Here is a 16,880-nt window from a genome sequence, read left to right on the forward strand (position 1 = left end):
GCCAGACTCCTGTACTGTGCTTGCTGTCTGTGGCTCTCTGCTTGGAAGCATTCATTCTCAGCTGTCATATGTGAAATCTGTGAAAGTTTATTTCACTAGCAGTAGCACAGAAACAAAGCCTGCAGCTGGGTAAAGTGACTGGAAAGCTGAGCCGCCTTTTGCACCCCGGCTGTACTGGCTGGCTTGTGCTTTGTCCGGGATCTTGCTGTTGTCCTGCCCGGCAAAACAAACCCAAACCTTTTGTTCTGCTGCTGGCTGTGTGCCAGGGTAATGGGTTTCAGTAATAGGAGCACAGTGGGCACAGTGAGAAACAACTACTTTTCTTGCTGCTTTGGTGAGGTGGTGAAGGACATTTCGGTATTTAATTAAAACCCAACACAAATTTCAATAATGGAAAATAAGACCCCAACCTAATGGGCAGTGAGTCTTCCCTAGAAGGTATTTAAAATGCAGTCTTTTGGGCCTTGCGCTATTTGCCATGTGTACTGTGAGCTGGGACGGAAGAGAGGCCGTACTCCCAAACCGGAAATGGGCAGCATCAGCAGATGTCTCCTGGACCCACTGTAACACTGAATTACAACAAACAGACTTTGCCTCACGTGGCACGAGGGCTCTGAGCAAGGAGCACTGGCAACCAGATTCCCTGAGTGGTTGGCACAGCCAGCTCTGTGACTGCTGTCCTGCTCAGCCCAAGCACTGCTCAAGAAACAGGTCATACAGGTAGATGCCCCATCCTTCCCTGGCTCCCTGAAACAAGTATCTCAACAACTCCCCCCACCATACATGTTCCAGCTTCTTATAAGGCTGTTTCACAGAAGGGAAAATTGTACTTCTGTTTGTTCTCATGATGCAGTCTTGTAGCACAAAATTTAATGGAAACTAAAGACAATGCAATAAATGTAAGAATAAAATAGGTTTATTAGAGCTATTTTACATAAAGTAATCAAGAACAAACAACTTGAAGAACTATTTGTATACCATGGCAATATTCTTGCTGACTCAAAGTTACTGAAGTACAAAAGACGACATACAAAATGATGCATGCCTCATTTGACTCTGGTTTTATTGGGACCCATGACAAATGTGACATCCTTGGACAGCCAAACAAGACAGACACCACAGTGTGTGTATATATATCTGTATATATAACATGTACTGTACACATTTTACTGGTAACACATCTGCAGTTCACTCACACATATCAATTACTTGCTCTAATTCTGTGAGAATTTTTCTGGGGTGAGGGCAGATCACCGAAGCTTTCAAGCTTTGCAGGGAGCTATGGGTTAACCAGCAGGAATCCTACACTCCGGAATCTCGGGTAGAAACTGCTGTGTGCTGCGTTCTCACGCAGCACCCACCTCAGTGTGGGAGGGTGGCGGGCTGGGCGTGGAAAAGGCTGAACAAGCCCTGAGCTCTGGAGAGAGACACAGCCCTGGGATTGTACATGGAATCATAGAGGGGTTCAGGTTGGAAAGGACCTTACGGATCATTTAGCTCCAGCCCTGCAGCCATGGGCAGGGACACCTTCCACTAGACCAGGTTGCTCAGGGCTCCATCCAGCCTGGCCTTGAACACTGCCAGTGACCGGGCATCCACAGCTTCTTTGGGCAGCAGTACACGACTGCTGTTGAGCACTGGGAAGTCCAAGCTCATCCACTGAGGAGTTGCATTTTTTCATTTCAGCATTTAGCAAGCATGGCTCTCTGCTATCAGCACAGAGGTTTAAACTGAGTGAAAAGAAGATGCTTTTTCCTTAAATCCCAATTTTCTTTGCAAAAGCTGGCACTTAGATAGCAATTACGTTTAATTAACAAAGCAAGACACATTTTTTTAATGAAAATGCTCCCAGTGCATCAGGTGGAAAGAACACAACACAAAGAATGCGTTGGCTGGAGCATCCCGGTCCCCACAGTGGTGGCAGCACTGAGAACAGCAAGGTGGCCCAGGCTTCCCCCCATGCCTCAGCCAGCACAGCTGGGCTGCGGGGCCTTGGCTGCTCCAGTGCCCTGGCCCTGGGGCATGCTTGGCCATGGCTGAGATCACAGCTGCTGTGGGGAGGGCAAGGGCACCCCACATCCAGTTTGGGGCCTCTCCACCCTGCAGTGTCTTCTGCACAACATTGAACTGGAGCTACTCGCTAGAGCCTGAACACTTCTTATTTTCTGAGCAAGGACATATACCCATGTTTTGTATTATCACCAAAGGGAAAGAGTACGTTCTTCATCTCGCAGGCTTCTTCTACACTTGAAAATTAACTAAGGATTTTGGTCCTTTTATAGAGGCAGAGATTCATGGACACAGGAGAAAGGGGAGAAGACAACTGACCCAAATCCAATATTTAGAGATACATCCCATTGATGAGGTAATCGGACTCTTCAGATGTAATGGGTCGAGCTTTCTTAAGCTTCTGTTTCACTAAGCGCAGTCTGCAAGCAACCATAAGTAGCAGCAAAGCAGTGATTGCCAAGCCTAAGGCTAAGGGTAACACAGCACCTACAATGAGGTTAAGAGAAAGTACATTTTATTTAACACAGTGAGATGCTGGCAGAGAAAACCTGAAATTGTTCTTAAAAAATACAGCTAGTGTGTCACTTAGATGTTAGTAATTGGAACAAGTCATGCTATGAAACTAAACTGTATGATCATCTTAGGGACAGTTCAGAATATATAAGTACATTATTCAGTTCTTGACCATTTTATCTGTATCTATAGCACCTGACTGAAAAGCTGATGTAATCCAAAATGAATTCACATGGTTGGTCTTACCTGTTTCTGGGACTGGACGACCACCTCCAAGCTGTTCTCTCTTTGGCACCATTATGCCATCCCCATTTTTATCATCTGTTCTTTTCCCTGAGGAACTGTTATCTGCACATAATCAAGCAAAATAAATGAATACTGTAGTTCAGTGACTCAGGAAGTCTTATCCACAGGACACCAGAATTAAATAATGTGAAGCGCTTAAATTACGGGGAAAAACAAACAAAAGAACAGCTTAAGAACTTCTGACTTCAACTGTGTAACTTGCATTTTTGAAATAATGTGAAATTAAAGCTAAAATGTAAATTCAGTTTTGCATTCCAAACCACAATGCATCTAAACCAAAAGCAAGGGCATTTTGACTGTGCTGTGATGTATTCACTGGCAGCCTTTAGAACTGTGACAGAGCTAACAGAAACACACTATGCTACAAGATCTTTAGAATATGAATGTGAAATGTTGTAATTGGAATTACATATAGTGGTGGGTGTCAAGGAAGTGTTTAAGTCAATTAGCTTGGAACGTGCACTATGTGTAAGGCCCACACACCACCACCAGCTCTGAAGAGCCGCAGAAGGTGTCCCTGGCAGTGGCAGCAGCAAATGCACACAACTGCTAATTAAAGCTTGGATTGTTTCATTGGTACTGTCATGAGGTCCAGGCTAATGTCCCCACTCTAAGGCAGAACTCAGCCTCCCAGGCTCTGGCTTTACTGCCCTGCCATTTTGTCTGGGGGTGCATAAACACGAACTTCATCTGCAGGGAATGCTGTAGAAACAAGCTGTGGCCTTCTTCTCGTTGGGCTCCTGATGTTGTCCTGGCATGTAAAGTGAGCTTGAAAAAAATCCTAAGAGTGAATGTACTGGCTTTAAAATATCTGTATGGTACCAGAGCTGTGCAAGACCACCTCAATGTAACTGACACCAAAACGAGCAGCTGTTTTCTGCTTCTGTTCTTCCTGAATTAAATTAAATAAATATTTGTCTTTGTTGTGGAAATACCCAAAAGACATCAACTCTTTTTAAGAGCTGCTCCAGCCTGCATCTAAATGCCTGTTTAGAAATTTGTTCCCCTGCCATTTAAGGAAATATTAAAATCAACTGCTTGTGAAGACATTTGGCAAATATTGAGAGAAGTTTAGCTGGAAATTTTTGCAAGGGTAGAAGAATAGAATCCCTTCAATAAAGCTTGTAGGGTTTTGTTAGGACTTGTGGCTGTTCTTACATGATTGGAGAGACTATCAGAGTCAATGCTGCTCAATATCTTACCTGTTATCTGTAGAACACAAAGAGCAATTTCCCCAAAGTTTAGGAGCCTGGCATAAAGCATATTACATGGGTTTAATTTGATTTTCACTTTCTCTTGATTTTCTAGTCTGTTTTGAGGAAATTGCAATTTGCAGCCCTTTCCAATTACCCTAAATTACAGATCTAGGTTATGGCTACTGCTGTGGGTGCCTCCGCAGTAAAAACATGACTAAGGCTTGGGTACTCAGTCAAATGTTGTAATCCCAGCCCTGAACAGCACTGCACAACAGCTGGCACAGGCATCCTGGGAGAGGCAGAGACCCTGTGCCAGGGGAATGCAAAGCTGTTATGGTGATTTATACACTTGGGTTGGCTGTGCTGGGGAGTGCAAATCTTCAGGCTGCTCGTCAATTCAACCTGTCTGCATGACCGTGTTTGCTACTGGCCACTGCTCCTTAGAAACCAGCCCAGTGCTCACTGCAGAGTGCGGTGCTGCTACTGTGTGTTTTCTATAGTCATCTGCAAGTGCAGCAGTGCCAGAATATGCAGCTGGGCTTAAGAACTTCCCTGGAGAAGGACTCTGGGGCTATTTGGAGGCAGCCATGCAGAAATGCTGTGCTGGCCTTTGCAGGACATGCAGTCTGGATTACTTTACCATGGAAACATGTCTGCAGAGAGAGAAAGGACTCCTTTATTGACATTACATGCCTCTTCCTCCATCCACTCCCAACTTTGAAAGAAAATGTTTGGCCTTTCAGCTTGGGCCAAGGTAAACAATGAGTCTGTTGCAGAAGACACAAGTGCCCTGAGTGTCTGAGTGGTTTATCTCTAAGTTGCACTTGGTGTTCCTCTGGACTTGCCCCGCTGTAGAGGAAGCCCATTGAAAAGGTAGGAGTGCAGAACAAGATTTATCCGTTGTCAACAATCAGTGATTTCTGGGATTTTTTTTTTTTTGGTTGGTTGTGGTTTTTTCCTCTTTACTGTGAACAGATTCCCTGTTAGGCCAGGCAGAAGTTTTAAACCGTCCTTAACTTGGACTTGAGCATTTTCATACTTTAGTGTAAATCCTTAGAAAGTCTGTATCAAGTCAGAGCTAAGCATGAAGGACCACTGTAATGAAGGTTAAAGAAAATTTGGAACAGAGAAACTATTAAGAGAAAATGGATTCTGGAAAAAAGTTCACCTAGTATCACCCTCACAGACAGAAAGCTCATATATCTGCTACCAGGAACTATCTCACAGTCCAAAACATTACAACTTAGCCCAGCTCCTTAGGAGACAAGGAGAAAAGATAAATATGGTAGTACTTGACAAGGAGGTCTCCTTATTAGACCCTTTATTGAATTCTCAAAGATGAAAGCTGTTTATGGAGAGGTAAGCAGCAGAAGGGACATGCTTTTACTGGTACTTTAGCCACCACTTATAAAAAAACAAATGTAAAAAAAGAAAACAAAGCAACTCCCCAGTCCTGCAACGTCTTGGGAAAAACTTTTTTTCTTTAAAAATCAACTGAAAGTTCCTGTATCAAGCATCAAGTCTAGCAGCCAGCTGGAATGTGCCACATGCTGTCTCCAGTAAGGTAAAACCTTCACTTACTCTGCCTTGAAGTCACTGGATTTCAGAGCATCACATTTTCCTCCCTGGATTGTATTTCCATGATGATCTGAAACTGTCAGCTGAGAATTAAGAAAAATGTAGCCCTGAATGGAGCACTCGCAAGTAAAAAGCTAGAACCTGTGCTGCCACTCTAAGGCCATATCCCCTAATATGTACCTAAAGTAGACAGCTTTTCACCAGTGACATTAAAACCACTAAAGCTTATTTTCAAAATTTATGTAAAGTAGTATGTAAGAAGCCTGGATGTTTGCAATGTCAGCTTCAGGCCAACAAGAACATGATTGCCTTGGTCCAACAATGACTTTTACAGTGACTCAGAAGCAGAGGTTCTACCTTGGCATCAGCAGCAGCAGACAGTCCCTTCCAGAACAGGATTTCTGCCAGTGGAATTGCTGAAGTTTTGAGGCTGCTGGTATGATTTCTGCTCAGCACTGCTTACCTCTCCTCAAAAATGCATCTAGCAATTATTGCCTTCCTGGACACATTTCCAGATGAGCTTCATGGAGCTGCTCCAGCATTTCTGTGCCTCTCATTTTTGTATCACATAATTATTAGATTTGTTCTCAACCTCCTTGAGATGGCAGTGGTGGAGGGAAGTCTAATCAATGGATCTGAGTGGATTTTTAGGAATAGGTTAGATGCCTGTCTCCTTGACTCCATAAAGACTGTGGTGCTTGCCAGTGAGCCTGTCTGGACCTCCGTGAATCACTACCACACAGTATGGGACTCCCAGGAAGTTGAAGTATCTGCAGGAGAAGACGGCAGCTCAGAGCGTGTTTTGGCAGAGCAGGTTTGGCAGCTGCCCTTTGGACCCATGTACTTATTAGCAAGTACCTCGTACCCCTTCATGTCCCAGCCCATGCACCCTACCTGGAATTGATCCGTAGGCAATTTTAAACCTCGCTGAGCTCTTTGCTGCTTTTTTTGGTTAAAAGTATTGGGCTCCTGGGTCAGTAAAGACTGGATCCTTCTATTCCACAGGGAAATTATTAAGCATCTAAAGTTAAATTTTGACTGAGCCTTGTCAAAAGAGCGATATTAAACCCAAAAGAATTAAAGCAGCTTTAAATCTTGCCTGTTGAAAATTAGAAGATTACAACAGGTACTGGTAGTACACTAATCACTGGAGCCCCATCACACTTTTTTAGTTTTATAAGAATCTTTTTCTGTGCTTGTCTACTGCTGTGCAAAACACTACCTTTAGAGCAAAACTGGGGCAAGTAAGTTACTGTACAACGGGTAAACAGAGAAAATGATTATGCAAAAGTGCTTTTACATTGCAATTCCAGTTATAACCCCTGATTATCAGTTGCTAAAGGTGGTGACCTCAGTTCTGGTTTTACACCTGGATTCACAAGCCAAATGATTTTTGAGACCGACTTAGCAGCTGACTTTCCACTGGAGCCTGCAAAGCCCTTTGAAAGTTTGATGTTTACTTTGGGTGGCCCCATATCAGGTGTCACTCAGGACTATCTGAGTGAGAAGGGTTTGAAGCAGACTTCAGAATTTTAGTCACTCCAGTGAGGAGCACTGAGGTCATCTATACTTCCAGAAAGAGGGAAAACAATTTGAGACAGGATTTTGCTGTCAGTTGCTACACATTCATTCGGGGCCATCAAATTCTTAAGGACATTGTTTTCACTCCCTTTGCAGAGTGTTCACAGTGTTCCCTTTGCAGAGTTTTCACTCCCCCAGCACTCCACAGATGAAGTAAAACCACTTGAAGGAACGTTCAGGTGCCAACCAGGGCAGTGCCCTTTTCCAGAGTCAGCAGCAGAGGGCACTGAGCACTGCTCTGTTGTAACTGGAAAATAAAGCTGGTTATAAATAGCTGTGTCTTGGGGCACATGAATCAGTCAAAACCATGAAGAAATAAAAGTGGGGGGGTTTGTACTGATTTTAGGCTCTGTGCACACAGTTTTGCTTTCATATAATTGACATTTCAGATTATTGTAATTCATCAGCATGAACCTCGGAAGGCACATCAATTTCATTGCAGCTTCTGGAGCTTTACCAAGGGCAGGGCTGGGGCTCTGCCTGTAACATCACACGATGGCTCACTACAGGCTTGCAGCTACTGTGCAGAGCAATACTGGGGACCGGTACATGGACACCTGAGGTAGCTTGTTACCAGAGCCTGAGACTTTTCTGTAGTGATCAAAGACTTCTCCTGCCCTGGAGACTGAGTTCATAAAAAAAAAAAAAAGGCCCATAATAGTAAAGATATTCGTTCAGGAAAAAAATAAAAAAAGAAGTAATACTTAGCACCAGGAGAAAAGCAATTACTCTCACCCAGGTTGAACAGTACTTTATTACGTTCTTCTGAAGTACTCCCCTACAGATTTAAAGAGCCTTAATACATCAGCCTACACAGCTGAACCTGTGGCAGAATTTGTATTTAGCTCACTGCACATTTTGTTCCTTAGACTGTATTACTTCCCTAGCATTCCTACATTTTAAATTTCTTTTTGCACCTAGTAAAAAACAGACTGACAATATTAAATGAAAAACAACTCAGAACTTCATTATTACAGGTTTCTTTTGTATTTTTTTACATTTCAATTTTTTTCCTCTTAGCCAGGCACCAAAAGACAATTAAATTAAATTTAAGGTGCAAGACACTTCCTTTCTTTAAGGAGAATGATTTATTGAAACTGATTCAATTCTTACCTGGCACAAATCCACTGATTTGTTTCTTTGGTCCCTGAGAAAGCGATTGGTTAGACACGTCTGCATCCACTGAGAGAAGTGGTTGATTTCTGGCAGTGGCTTTCAGGGTGTTCTCTGCAGAGTTTTCCTCTGTGTTTTCAGCCCGTCCTGCAGTCCTTTGCTGGGTAGTGCCAAGAGCTGCATGTGTCACCGTCTTCCGACCCGAGCTGACTGCGAACAGAAACAAAAATTTTTGTACAACGTTGAAGGGAATGGAAGAGTTATTAAGGAAAACTCTCCAATATGGGCCTTGAAGTGGAGTAAACAACTTCCTCAGGTTCACACATATGATGAAATGTGAGTCACAGATTCCTAACAACTGCTCGCAAGAGTACAGTCATGATCCCTACAGTGAACTCCAGCAACTAAAATATAATGAAAGAGTGGTTAGCCATTGTGCCCATTCACCTTCTGATGGTTTTTGCTCACTTAGCTGAGCATGGGCACATGCTGAGGGATGGCTAATGAAAGCAAACAGCGTGATGGTGATCCAACTGGTTCCCCTGCATGCCCACAGTGTTTCAGATTCATGCAAGGTGTCTAACATCACTGCGACGGTACCTCTGAGACACTCTTTCAGATAGACACCATGGTTCTAGTCCTTGTTTCCAGAATCATCATACAAGTGAAAAACCAATCTTTTAACTGCTGAACACAAAACCTGTCACTTAGGGACCCTTGACAGTTTTAATATGCTTTGAAGAAAATTTCTGAGCACCTGCTGTATGTGGATATTAAACCTTCCGATGTGCAAATTCTGCTTGCTCACAGGGAGAGAGGCCACTGAAGCGGTATCATCCCCCTTTGGTTATTGAGGCTGTGGTTACTTTCACAATCCACTGTGCCACTGTGCCCTGGCACACTTACGATTCTGGCAGAAAGTCTCATCTGATCCATCAGGACACTGTCTCACACCATCACATGCAAATGTGATGTCAATGCAGCAGCCATCATCGCAGATAAACTGGTAGCGAGAGCAAACCCCAACACAGGCTGTTGAGAAAAAATTCCCAAATTACCAAAAGAGAAATCCAAGTAGTAAATACTGAGTCAGTGACTAAAATCTGCAGCACTGAGGAAAAAGCAAAACCACGCTATGTCAAGAAGCAACATGAACAAGGGAGAAAATCCAGACTCAGCTGTGTGATGTCATACCGACACGGAAGCAAATACAGGCAATAGCTGTTCCTGGCACCTTCCTCACTTGCCTGGCAATCTCTTAACTACAGGAATACTCAGCCTGGAGGCTGTTGCACCTTACACCTTGTGCAGCACCCTTACAGTGCTTTGAATTCTGCTGGCCTAAGCTGAAAGGAGATCTTCCTAGGCTTAAAAGATGCAGGACAGTCCTGAAAATAAATAAATGAATGAAATCTCTGTGGCTGTAACTGCATACCTCCAACACGTAATTCCTACTACATATCCATCCTGTATTTCTGACAATATGTTGTTTAACATGAACACATATGGACTATATGGGATCTTTTATGGCATGTTTTCTGCAACCTAATTAAAATACTTAAAAGAATGCTCATCATTTATTGACATCAGCAATCCAGTGACTTCGATACTGTACAGACCAGAACAGGACTAGGTCATGTTCTCACAAATGACTTTCACCAGAAAGAACTGACTGTGCTACATGCTTTAACATTTAGATTCCCCTGGAAATGGAGAGTATCCCTGGATGTTCCATTTTGCATACTCAAAGCTTTCCTGAAACCCATTCTGATCCTGTAATTATCAAGTGTTTACATCTGTGCTTTTGTCTTTCCAATGCAGTTCATCACTTTGTAAAGCACTATCAAGTTCAGTGCTTGATTAGCGTCGTATGAGCAAACTGATTTGCATAAGGGAGTCACAGCCTTTGGCTGTTATCCTGCTGTGTACCAAACGCTGCACCACACTAAGGGAAGGATGCCAGGAATGCAGACAACTTTTTAAAACTCCTAAAATCTGAAAATGCCTCTCCTTAACTTCAGCACTAGTAACAGCACGGATCTTGCATGTATTAAGGCATCAGGGACTGGTTTAACTATAGCAGTAGCACTTGAATTGCTAACGTAGCTGGGGAATTAGAAAAATTTAAAAAACAGCAAATCCCCTACGTGCTCCATACAAAAGATACCCCAGACACCTACAGCAGCAAATAAACAAACCAGCAAACTTCTCTGGCTGCTTCAACTGAATTAAACATTAATGAACACAACTCTATCATCCATTACTGGAACACAGGCATTATTAAACAGATTTTTTTGTAATACCAGCTTACTGCCACAGTGACTACCCTCTCACATAGAGATATTGTGCTGGTGCAGAGCAAGATTTTCACTGGTTCTGCTGAACATGGTGTTAACGCCATTTAACTTTTACTTTGAGCCAGAGCAGCAGATCTGCACTTGCAACTTCTTAATTACAATGTAATTAGAAGTTATAACATTAAGAGCAGGACTGACAGCCACTGAAATCTAACCTACTTTCTAGCTTTTATGCTTTTTACATGTTTCTGAAGCTCAGAGCTTAAAAATGATGGCTCAGTTCCAGTTTGTTTCCCCAGTAGCATATGGCTTCAATGGCAACCATCAGACAGAAAAACTTAAATGCATTAAAACATAAAACCATGCCAACTTTTAGACTACAGATGCAGGTCAGTATTATTATTAGTCTGCCTCAAACATACTATTAAATAATTTTAACTGGGTCTTCCCTATAGCACAAGCCCTGTCATGTTGCCCACACCATCTGACTGTTACAATGCACCTGATACCTGTGGCAGTATCTCACCTTTCCAACCCTGCATGTTTATTAGCAATATTAGGACAAATACTCAGTGCCTGGAAGTATTATTGCTCCAACAGGCAAGTGATGCTCGCTTGTTTCCTCACTTTGAAAGAGCAATTCAAAGCTGAAAGAGATGTCATTATGTAATGAACAACGGCAAAATAAAACACTGGAAATGGAGACTAACATTTTTGCCTCTATCAAGACCCTTGCTCTGCTCTGAATACCATATCCTGGTTGTCACAGAGGCAACAGCTCCCATCATTTTCTCACCTGCTGCAGAATGAACCATGGGCAGAACGGTCACAGAGACGTTGTCAGAGCTCCGCTGACCTGCAGTGTCTGTCACCATTAGCTGGAAAATATACCCACCTTCCTGAATGTGGGACAGTTTCAGTGTTCCTGGTTGTGGGACCTGAGTAAAGACATACAGTAAAAAAAACATACTGGCACAATGGATCCATCCATCCATCCATGCAGATTAAATACTTCTCTGTGGTCTAGCCAGCCTACTCAAGCATGTATTTCAGCATGTAACATTTGATCTCTTTTTTTACATCCATTTGTAAAAAAAACCCACACAACATTTAGGTAGTGTTTTTCATGATACATTCAGTTAGCTGGAGCTGTGGATCTCAGCACTGGAGAACCAATAGACACATACATTTAACTCAATTTTTGAGTAATTAGAAATGTAATTTTAGAGGATAGGCAGTAAAATAATGGCCTTTTGCTCTTTATCAAGTTAGTCTGTAGACAATATATATGGATCCACAGAAATGACTTTTCATGCCTGAAAGAGAACATGAATTTTTTATTAATATGGTCATAGAATCCTAGACCTACCATTATAGAAGAGTGTACTAATAAAATACATTTTTTCTCTCTGTGAAAAAATTTCCTAACTGAAATTTCTTTCCTTTTCTATTTACATAAATGCACTCAGTTATCTGATCAGACTGTTGATCTTCCTGATGGAGCGTATGACCCCTTAGAATTTTATTCTTTAGTGTATTAAAGAAATTATTATGCTCTAGAAAACACCTGCTGTTGTTCACTATGATTGCTGGGAGAGGAAATGTGGTATTTAAAACTCATGAGCCATGGAGTCCAAGTCCCTTCCCAGGGCAGAGCCAGGGAAATGCCACTGACTTCTCAATTCACCACCACTCCTCCCAGTGATCTCTGCGCTTTCCTTTTTGTCTTCATGCTGCCCTGAAGAATGCTGGCCTGTATGTGCTTTCACAGAAACTTTGGCTCAAAACAGATAATCAGCATTTTTAAAAAAACCCAACCCATTACTGTCCCTAAGCGTCCAGGAGCTGTGCAGCTACAGCGTGGGGGTAGCAATCAGAGAAGCAAACTATCTAAAAAGCAATAATCAGTGACAATAGAAAAAACCCTCTTCCTTCTACAATATGATAAGATCTCTTTATAGTAGTCCTTCCCCCTCCTCTGCCTTCTATTTATTCTTTGGTACATAAGAGCAATGCAACAGCTGCCTTTTATCCTACTTAAACACACTCCCATTCTCCTTGTAGCTATGGATTCATGCATTATTCTCAAAGAATAAATGACACGAAATCCAGTAACTTCAGGGCAGTAACCAAAGCACTAAAGACATCAACTGAAGAATGCATGAAAAAAAATCACAGTTATTAATTCAACTCTAAAATTTAAATTATGACAGCTAATCACCAAGGTACCTATCTGTAGGAGAAATCCCAGCTCATTTGAACTCAATGGAAAAGTATTTATTTAAGCATAAATGTGTGTCAAATTCATTTTCTGTTAACAAATACACAGAAGCCACCAAGGTTAATGAGAATTTTGCAAGTTTAAATGGACAAAAGACTTGTCTCTATTTTATGGAGTGATTTTGAGTAATATCAAAAATATAAACTTTAAATTTTTATTAAAATTTTTATTTTTGTCTTACTCTATGTTACTAAATCACAGATTAATTTGAAAGTATTTAATTGCTCTTTAAAGAAAATAATGTTGCAAGGGGTTAGATTAACAAGTCTTTGATAATAAAGTGTTCATTTTATCCAGATGATATCTAGCAACTATTCTTAAAGTTTCATTTTGGTTCACACTCTCTCACCTTTAGATATTCTTCCTGCTCTAGGTGGAGTTCCCAGTGTGCCCTGGATATTGTGGGCTGTGAACAAACTATGAATAGAGCCTGTGGATTTGAGACATTTTTCCTTTCTTTTTCTGCTGATCTTAGGGCATTCACTAAGAAGGCTAAGATGAAGAATCCCTCTCTTGATTGTTAATTTTAAATTGAAACCAAAGCGCAGCAGAAAATGTATGGATAAAATATCTCATAAGGTCTACATCACACATTTCTTTGTACTTTCTCCATAAGCACTGACAGGAGACTGTTGGTGAAAATCCCTTATTATTTTTAGTAAGTGAATTACTGAGGGGTCTCTAACTGGGGTGACAGAAGCTGAAAAACAGGTGCAGTGAGTACAAACAAAGCAGAGCACAAATACAGTAGAGTATTATCATCTACTTGTTTGCTGCTGGCTGTCCCATGCCATCCAGGATAGAGATTAACTGTGTAAGCCACTAGAAATAATCACTGGTACAAACTCCCCAGGGACCTCCTTCACTTGAGGTCTTCAAGATGTGACTGGACAGATAAGATAATCTCACTGAGGCTCCTTGTCCCACAAACAGTTGGACCAGATGATCTTTTGAGGTCCCTTCCAACCTGGGCTGCTCTACATTTCTGTGAAATAAATGTTCAAGTTGTACAGGCATCCTAATTCTGGTGCCTGGTAGACAGATTTGAATATATTTAATATTTTTAGCTGTACATTTAAAACTTGAACACAACAGTCTGGAAGTGACTGGCCATGAGGGGGACTGCACACGTACCTGCATTTCAACCGATGAGTCGCCCTGCAGCAGTGTCCACTCATAGTGCACAATTCCATGGTCATCGGAACTTTCTCGGCCATCCAAAAGCACCCAGTCCACAGGTGACTGCAGCACAATGTCTTGGCCCGCCTTACACTGTGGAGGCTCATCATAGTCTTCTTCTTCAATAAAAAAAGAGAAGATCAGTTATTTATGAGGGAAGGCTGAGTGATTTTTTTATATGAAACACGTTTTTTTCTTGGTTAAGGTATTGTTTCACTTCTTTGCAACTTCCTGAAAGAGGAACACGTTCATTAGTGCACATTTTGTTAAGCGAAGTAGTATCTGCTTCAAGTTTAGTTAATTGTCCTACGATGTCGTCAGGAATTAACATTAGAAGCACATAGCATAGAAAACCTCTCTAGGTACTTGGATGTTTTAGCAATGCAACAAACAGGATTGTTAGTATCAGTGTACCTTTTTAATCTGAACTAAGGAAAATAGGTTTAAATATGGCTTACATGCAGATGGCAGCTACAGCACCTTTTTTATACCTTTTATAGTGCTCTGCATAATTCAATAGGCTTCTAGTCCCTATTTATAATACATCATTATAGGAATGAAAGACCTATTTAGCATAAGTTGGCATCCTGATGAAGGAGTGTACACGATGATTAAAAATCATCAGAGACCACCAATTTTAAGTGTCTTATTTAAGACATTCAAAGCTTGATTTTCAGAATATTTAGGATTTGTAGCATTTTGCTATATTCAAAGCACAATGCTTATTGATTAAAATTGTGAGTACTAAATACTTTTGTCAATCAGACCACAAGCTTTTGGGTTAGACTAACAAAAGTCATGATCTGTTAGGTGACACAGACTGTCAGAAGTGGTTTAAGTCATTTATTCTACAACCTTCAAGCAGTGCAGGGAAGAGAGAGGGGTAAAACCTGGTTCTACAAGTCAGTATTTAAAAACTTTAGCCACAAGATTACATCTTTCTGCAGTTCCCCACTCAAGTTTCATTCCTTCTCTAGGCACCCTGAAGTGCCAGGATGTCCTTTGCTCTTCAACCTCTGCAAGGATACCCTGTAAAGGATATTGATGTTATGCTCAGAAAAGCAATTACTGAAGACAAGGTTGTAACTTCACTTCCTGCAGGCAGAGCCACACAAGGAAAGGTGCTTTCCCATCAGTGTAGGGAATCTTCCTTGCACATGCTCTTCAACAGGATCAAGAATGTGCCTGAAGCCTTGGAGCTCATGGAAGCAGTGGGACAACTGTTTATGACTGAACAGCCAAATTCTTATTTCTTGTTCTTGTCAGTAGTAGGTAAGGCACAGAAGATTTCAAGGCAAATGCCTAAAGTTAGGAGAACATACAAATAACTGAAAGCAGGGTCTAACAATAGAAAGTATGAAACAGTTCTTGCTTATCCGACAGCACAGGAAGCTTTGCCTAATTTGTACACACTCGCTTCTCAAAACCAACTTTGTTTAAAAAGCAACATCCAGGTGCAAAAATACCCCCAAACCTCATTGTCAATAAACACCATCATTATGATACCTGGGCAACTTTTATTTGATATCAATGAGTTATGTACAGTCTTCACACAATTATTTACTTTACAAATGACTGTCAAAAAGAGACTGACCTGGGTCTTAAACAGCACAGCCCAGTCTTCCACTTCAACCTTGGAAAGGGGCTTCATGTCACCTGTCTGGTTTAAATGACTTGATCAATGCCCTGCAGGGGCAGAGACAAGCCCCATTTTCCCAAAGCAGTAAGGACACTCTCTTCCTGGACTAACTTTATATTCCAGCAGCACGAGTTGCAAATGAAGGACCACTTCACATTGAGTCAGTCACAGCAATTCATGCCAGCCCTTTGTTAAAGATGAGTGAGGGACCACACAGACCTTGGGTCCCAAAGGATGGAGGCACCACCCTTTGCTTGCAAGCCATCAGATCATCTTCAGAAAGGTAAATCAACGGCAAAAAGGAAAATTTGGCCTGAGAGAGGCATTCGGCACAGGAGGAGATAGCCTATTGAGCTGAAGATTCTTTTTCCACACCAAAGTTTTAAGCAATGGAATACATGATCCTTAAAGAGTGAAACACCTCTATATCTGGGGAATAAGAAGTCAGCATAAAAAAAGCAAGGAGGCAAACTCCAAGGAGCCACTTGCAACCACCACTGATGGGAATAAAGCACTATCAGCCACACGTCAGCAGAAAAATCATCTCTTAACTTCTGTTTTTAACTTGCATTTAAGTTGAATGTAAATAAGCAGTATGGAACTGATATACCAGGTCAACACTCTGAGATGCTGGAGCTGGCTGCTTTCTAGAAAAAGGGGTGAAATGCTTTTTTCTTTGGGAGGGAACACAATAGGCTTTTTTTTATCCTGCTTTTTATTTATTCTGCTTCCTCCATCCTTTATACAGGCTTGTCCTGCCAATAATGAAGCTTCCAGCTAGTTGTCTGAATGAAGGCTTTGTTATACAAGGTCATTTCACTAACAACTCCTGAATGTGTCTGGTATTAGTTTACCTTGATGTTGAATCCTCCCATTGCTCACCACTAGTGATCTTAGAGATCACTAGATCCCAATGCCCAGAAATATTTTGGAATTATGAGGACACCACATCTGTGGATAAATGTTTGTTTGGTATTATCAGAAAGGAAACAGCAGAAGACTCAAGAACAAAGTACTCTGAAAGAACAAAAAAAAAGGAACAGCTAAAATGTGATCCCCTCATTGAAGAAAATCTTGAAAAGTTCTTTCCTAAATTTCCTAAACTCATTCATGGGGTGACAGAAGGGAAAAGAGATGTGCCTTCATCATCCTGTTGTCCAGATTATTTTTTCAATGTAATTCAAGAA

The 16,880-nt window shown here is 41.5% G+C and overlaps 1 protein-coding gene across 1 annotated transcript; it reads right to left on the minus strand.

The window, feature by feature from the left end:
• Positions 1-900: 900 nt before the first annotated feature.
• Positions 901-14,198, minus strand: LRP11 (LDL receptor related protein 11; the record flags this gene model as incomplete). Its single annotated transcript, XM_042016634.1, has 6 exons — positions 901-2,496; positions 2,770-2,871; positions 8,298-8,507; positions 9,204-9,329; positions 11,391-11,532; positions 14,010-14,198. Coding segments are annotated over 6 exons (924 nt in total), but the record flags the coding sequence as incomplete, so codon positions are not given.
• Between the last annotated feature and the right edge of the window lie 2,682 nt (positions 14,199-16,880).

This window comes from Corvus kubaryi, unplaced genomic scaffold (assembly GCF_017639235.1).
Source record: "Corvus kubaryi isolate FWS band 111438036 unplaced genomic scaffold, C.kubaryi_AGA036_p1.0 split3-73, whole genome shotgun sequence".
In the NCBI taxonomy this organism is placed as follows: domain Eukaryota; kingdom Metazoa; phylum Chordata; class Aves; order Passeriformes; family Corvidae; genus Corvus; species Corvus kubaryi.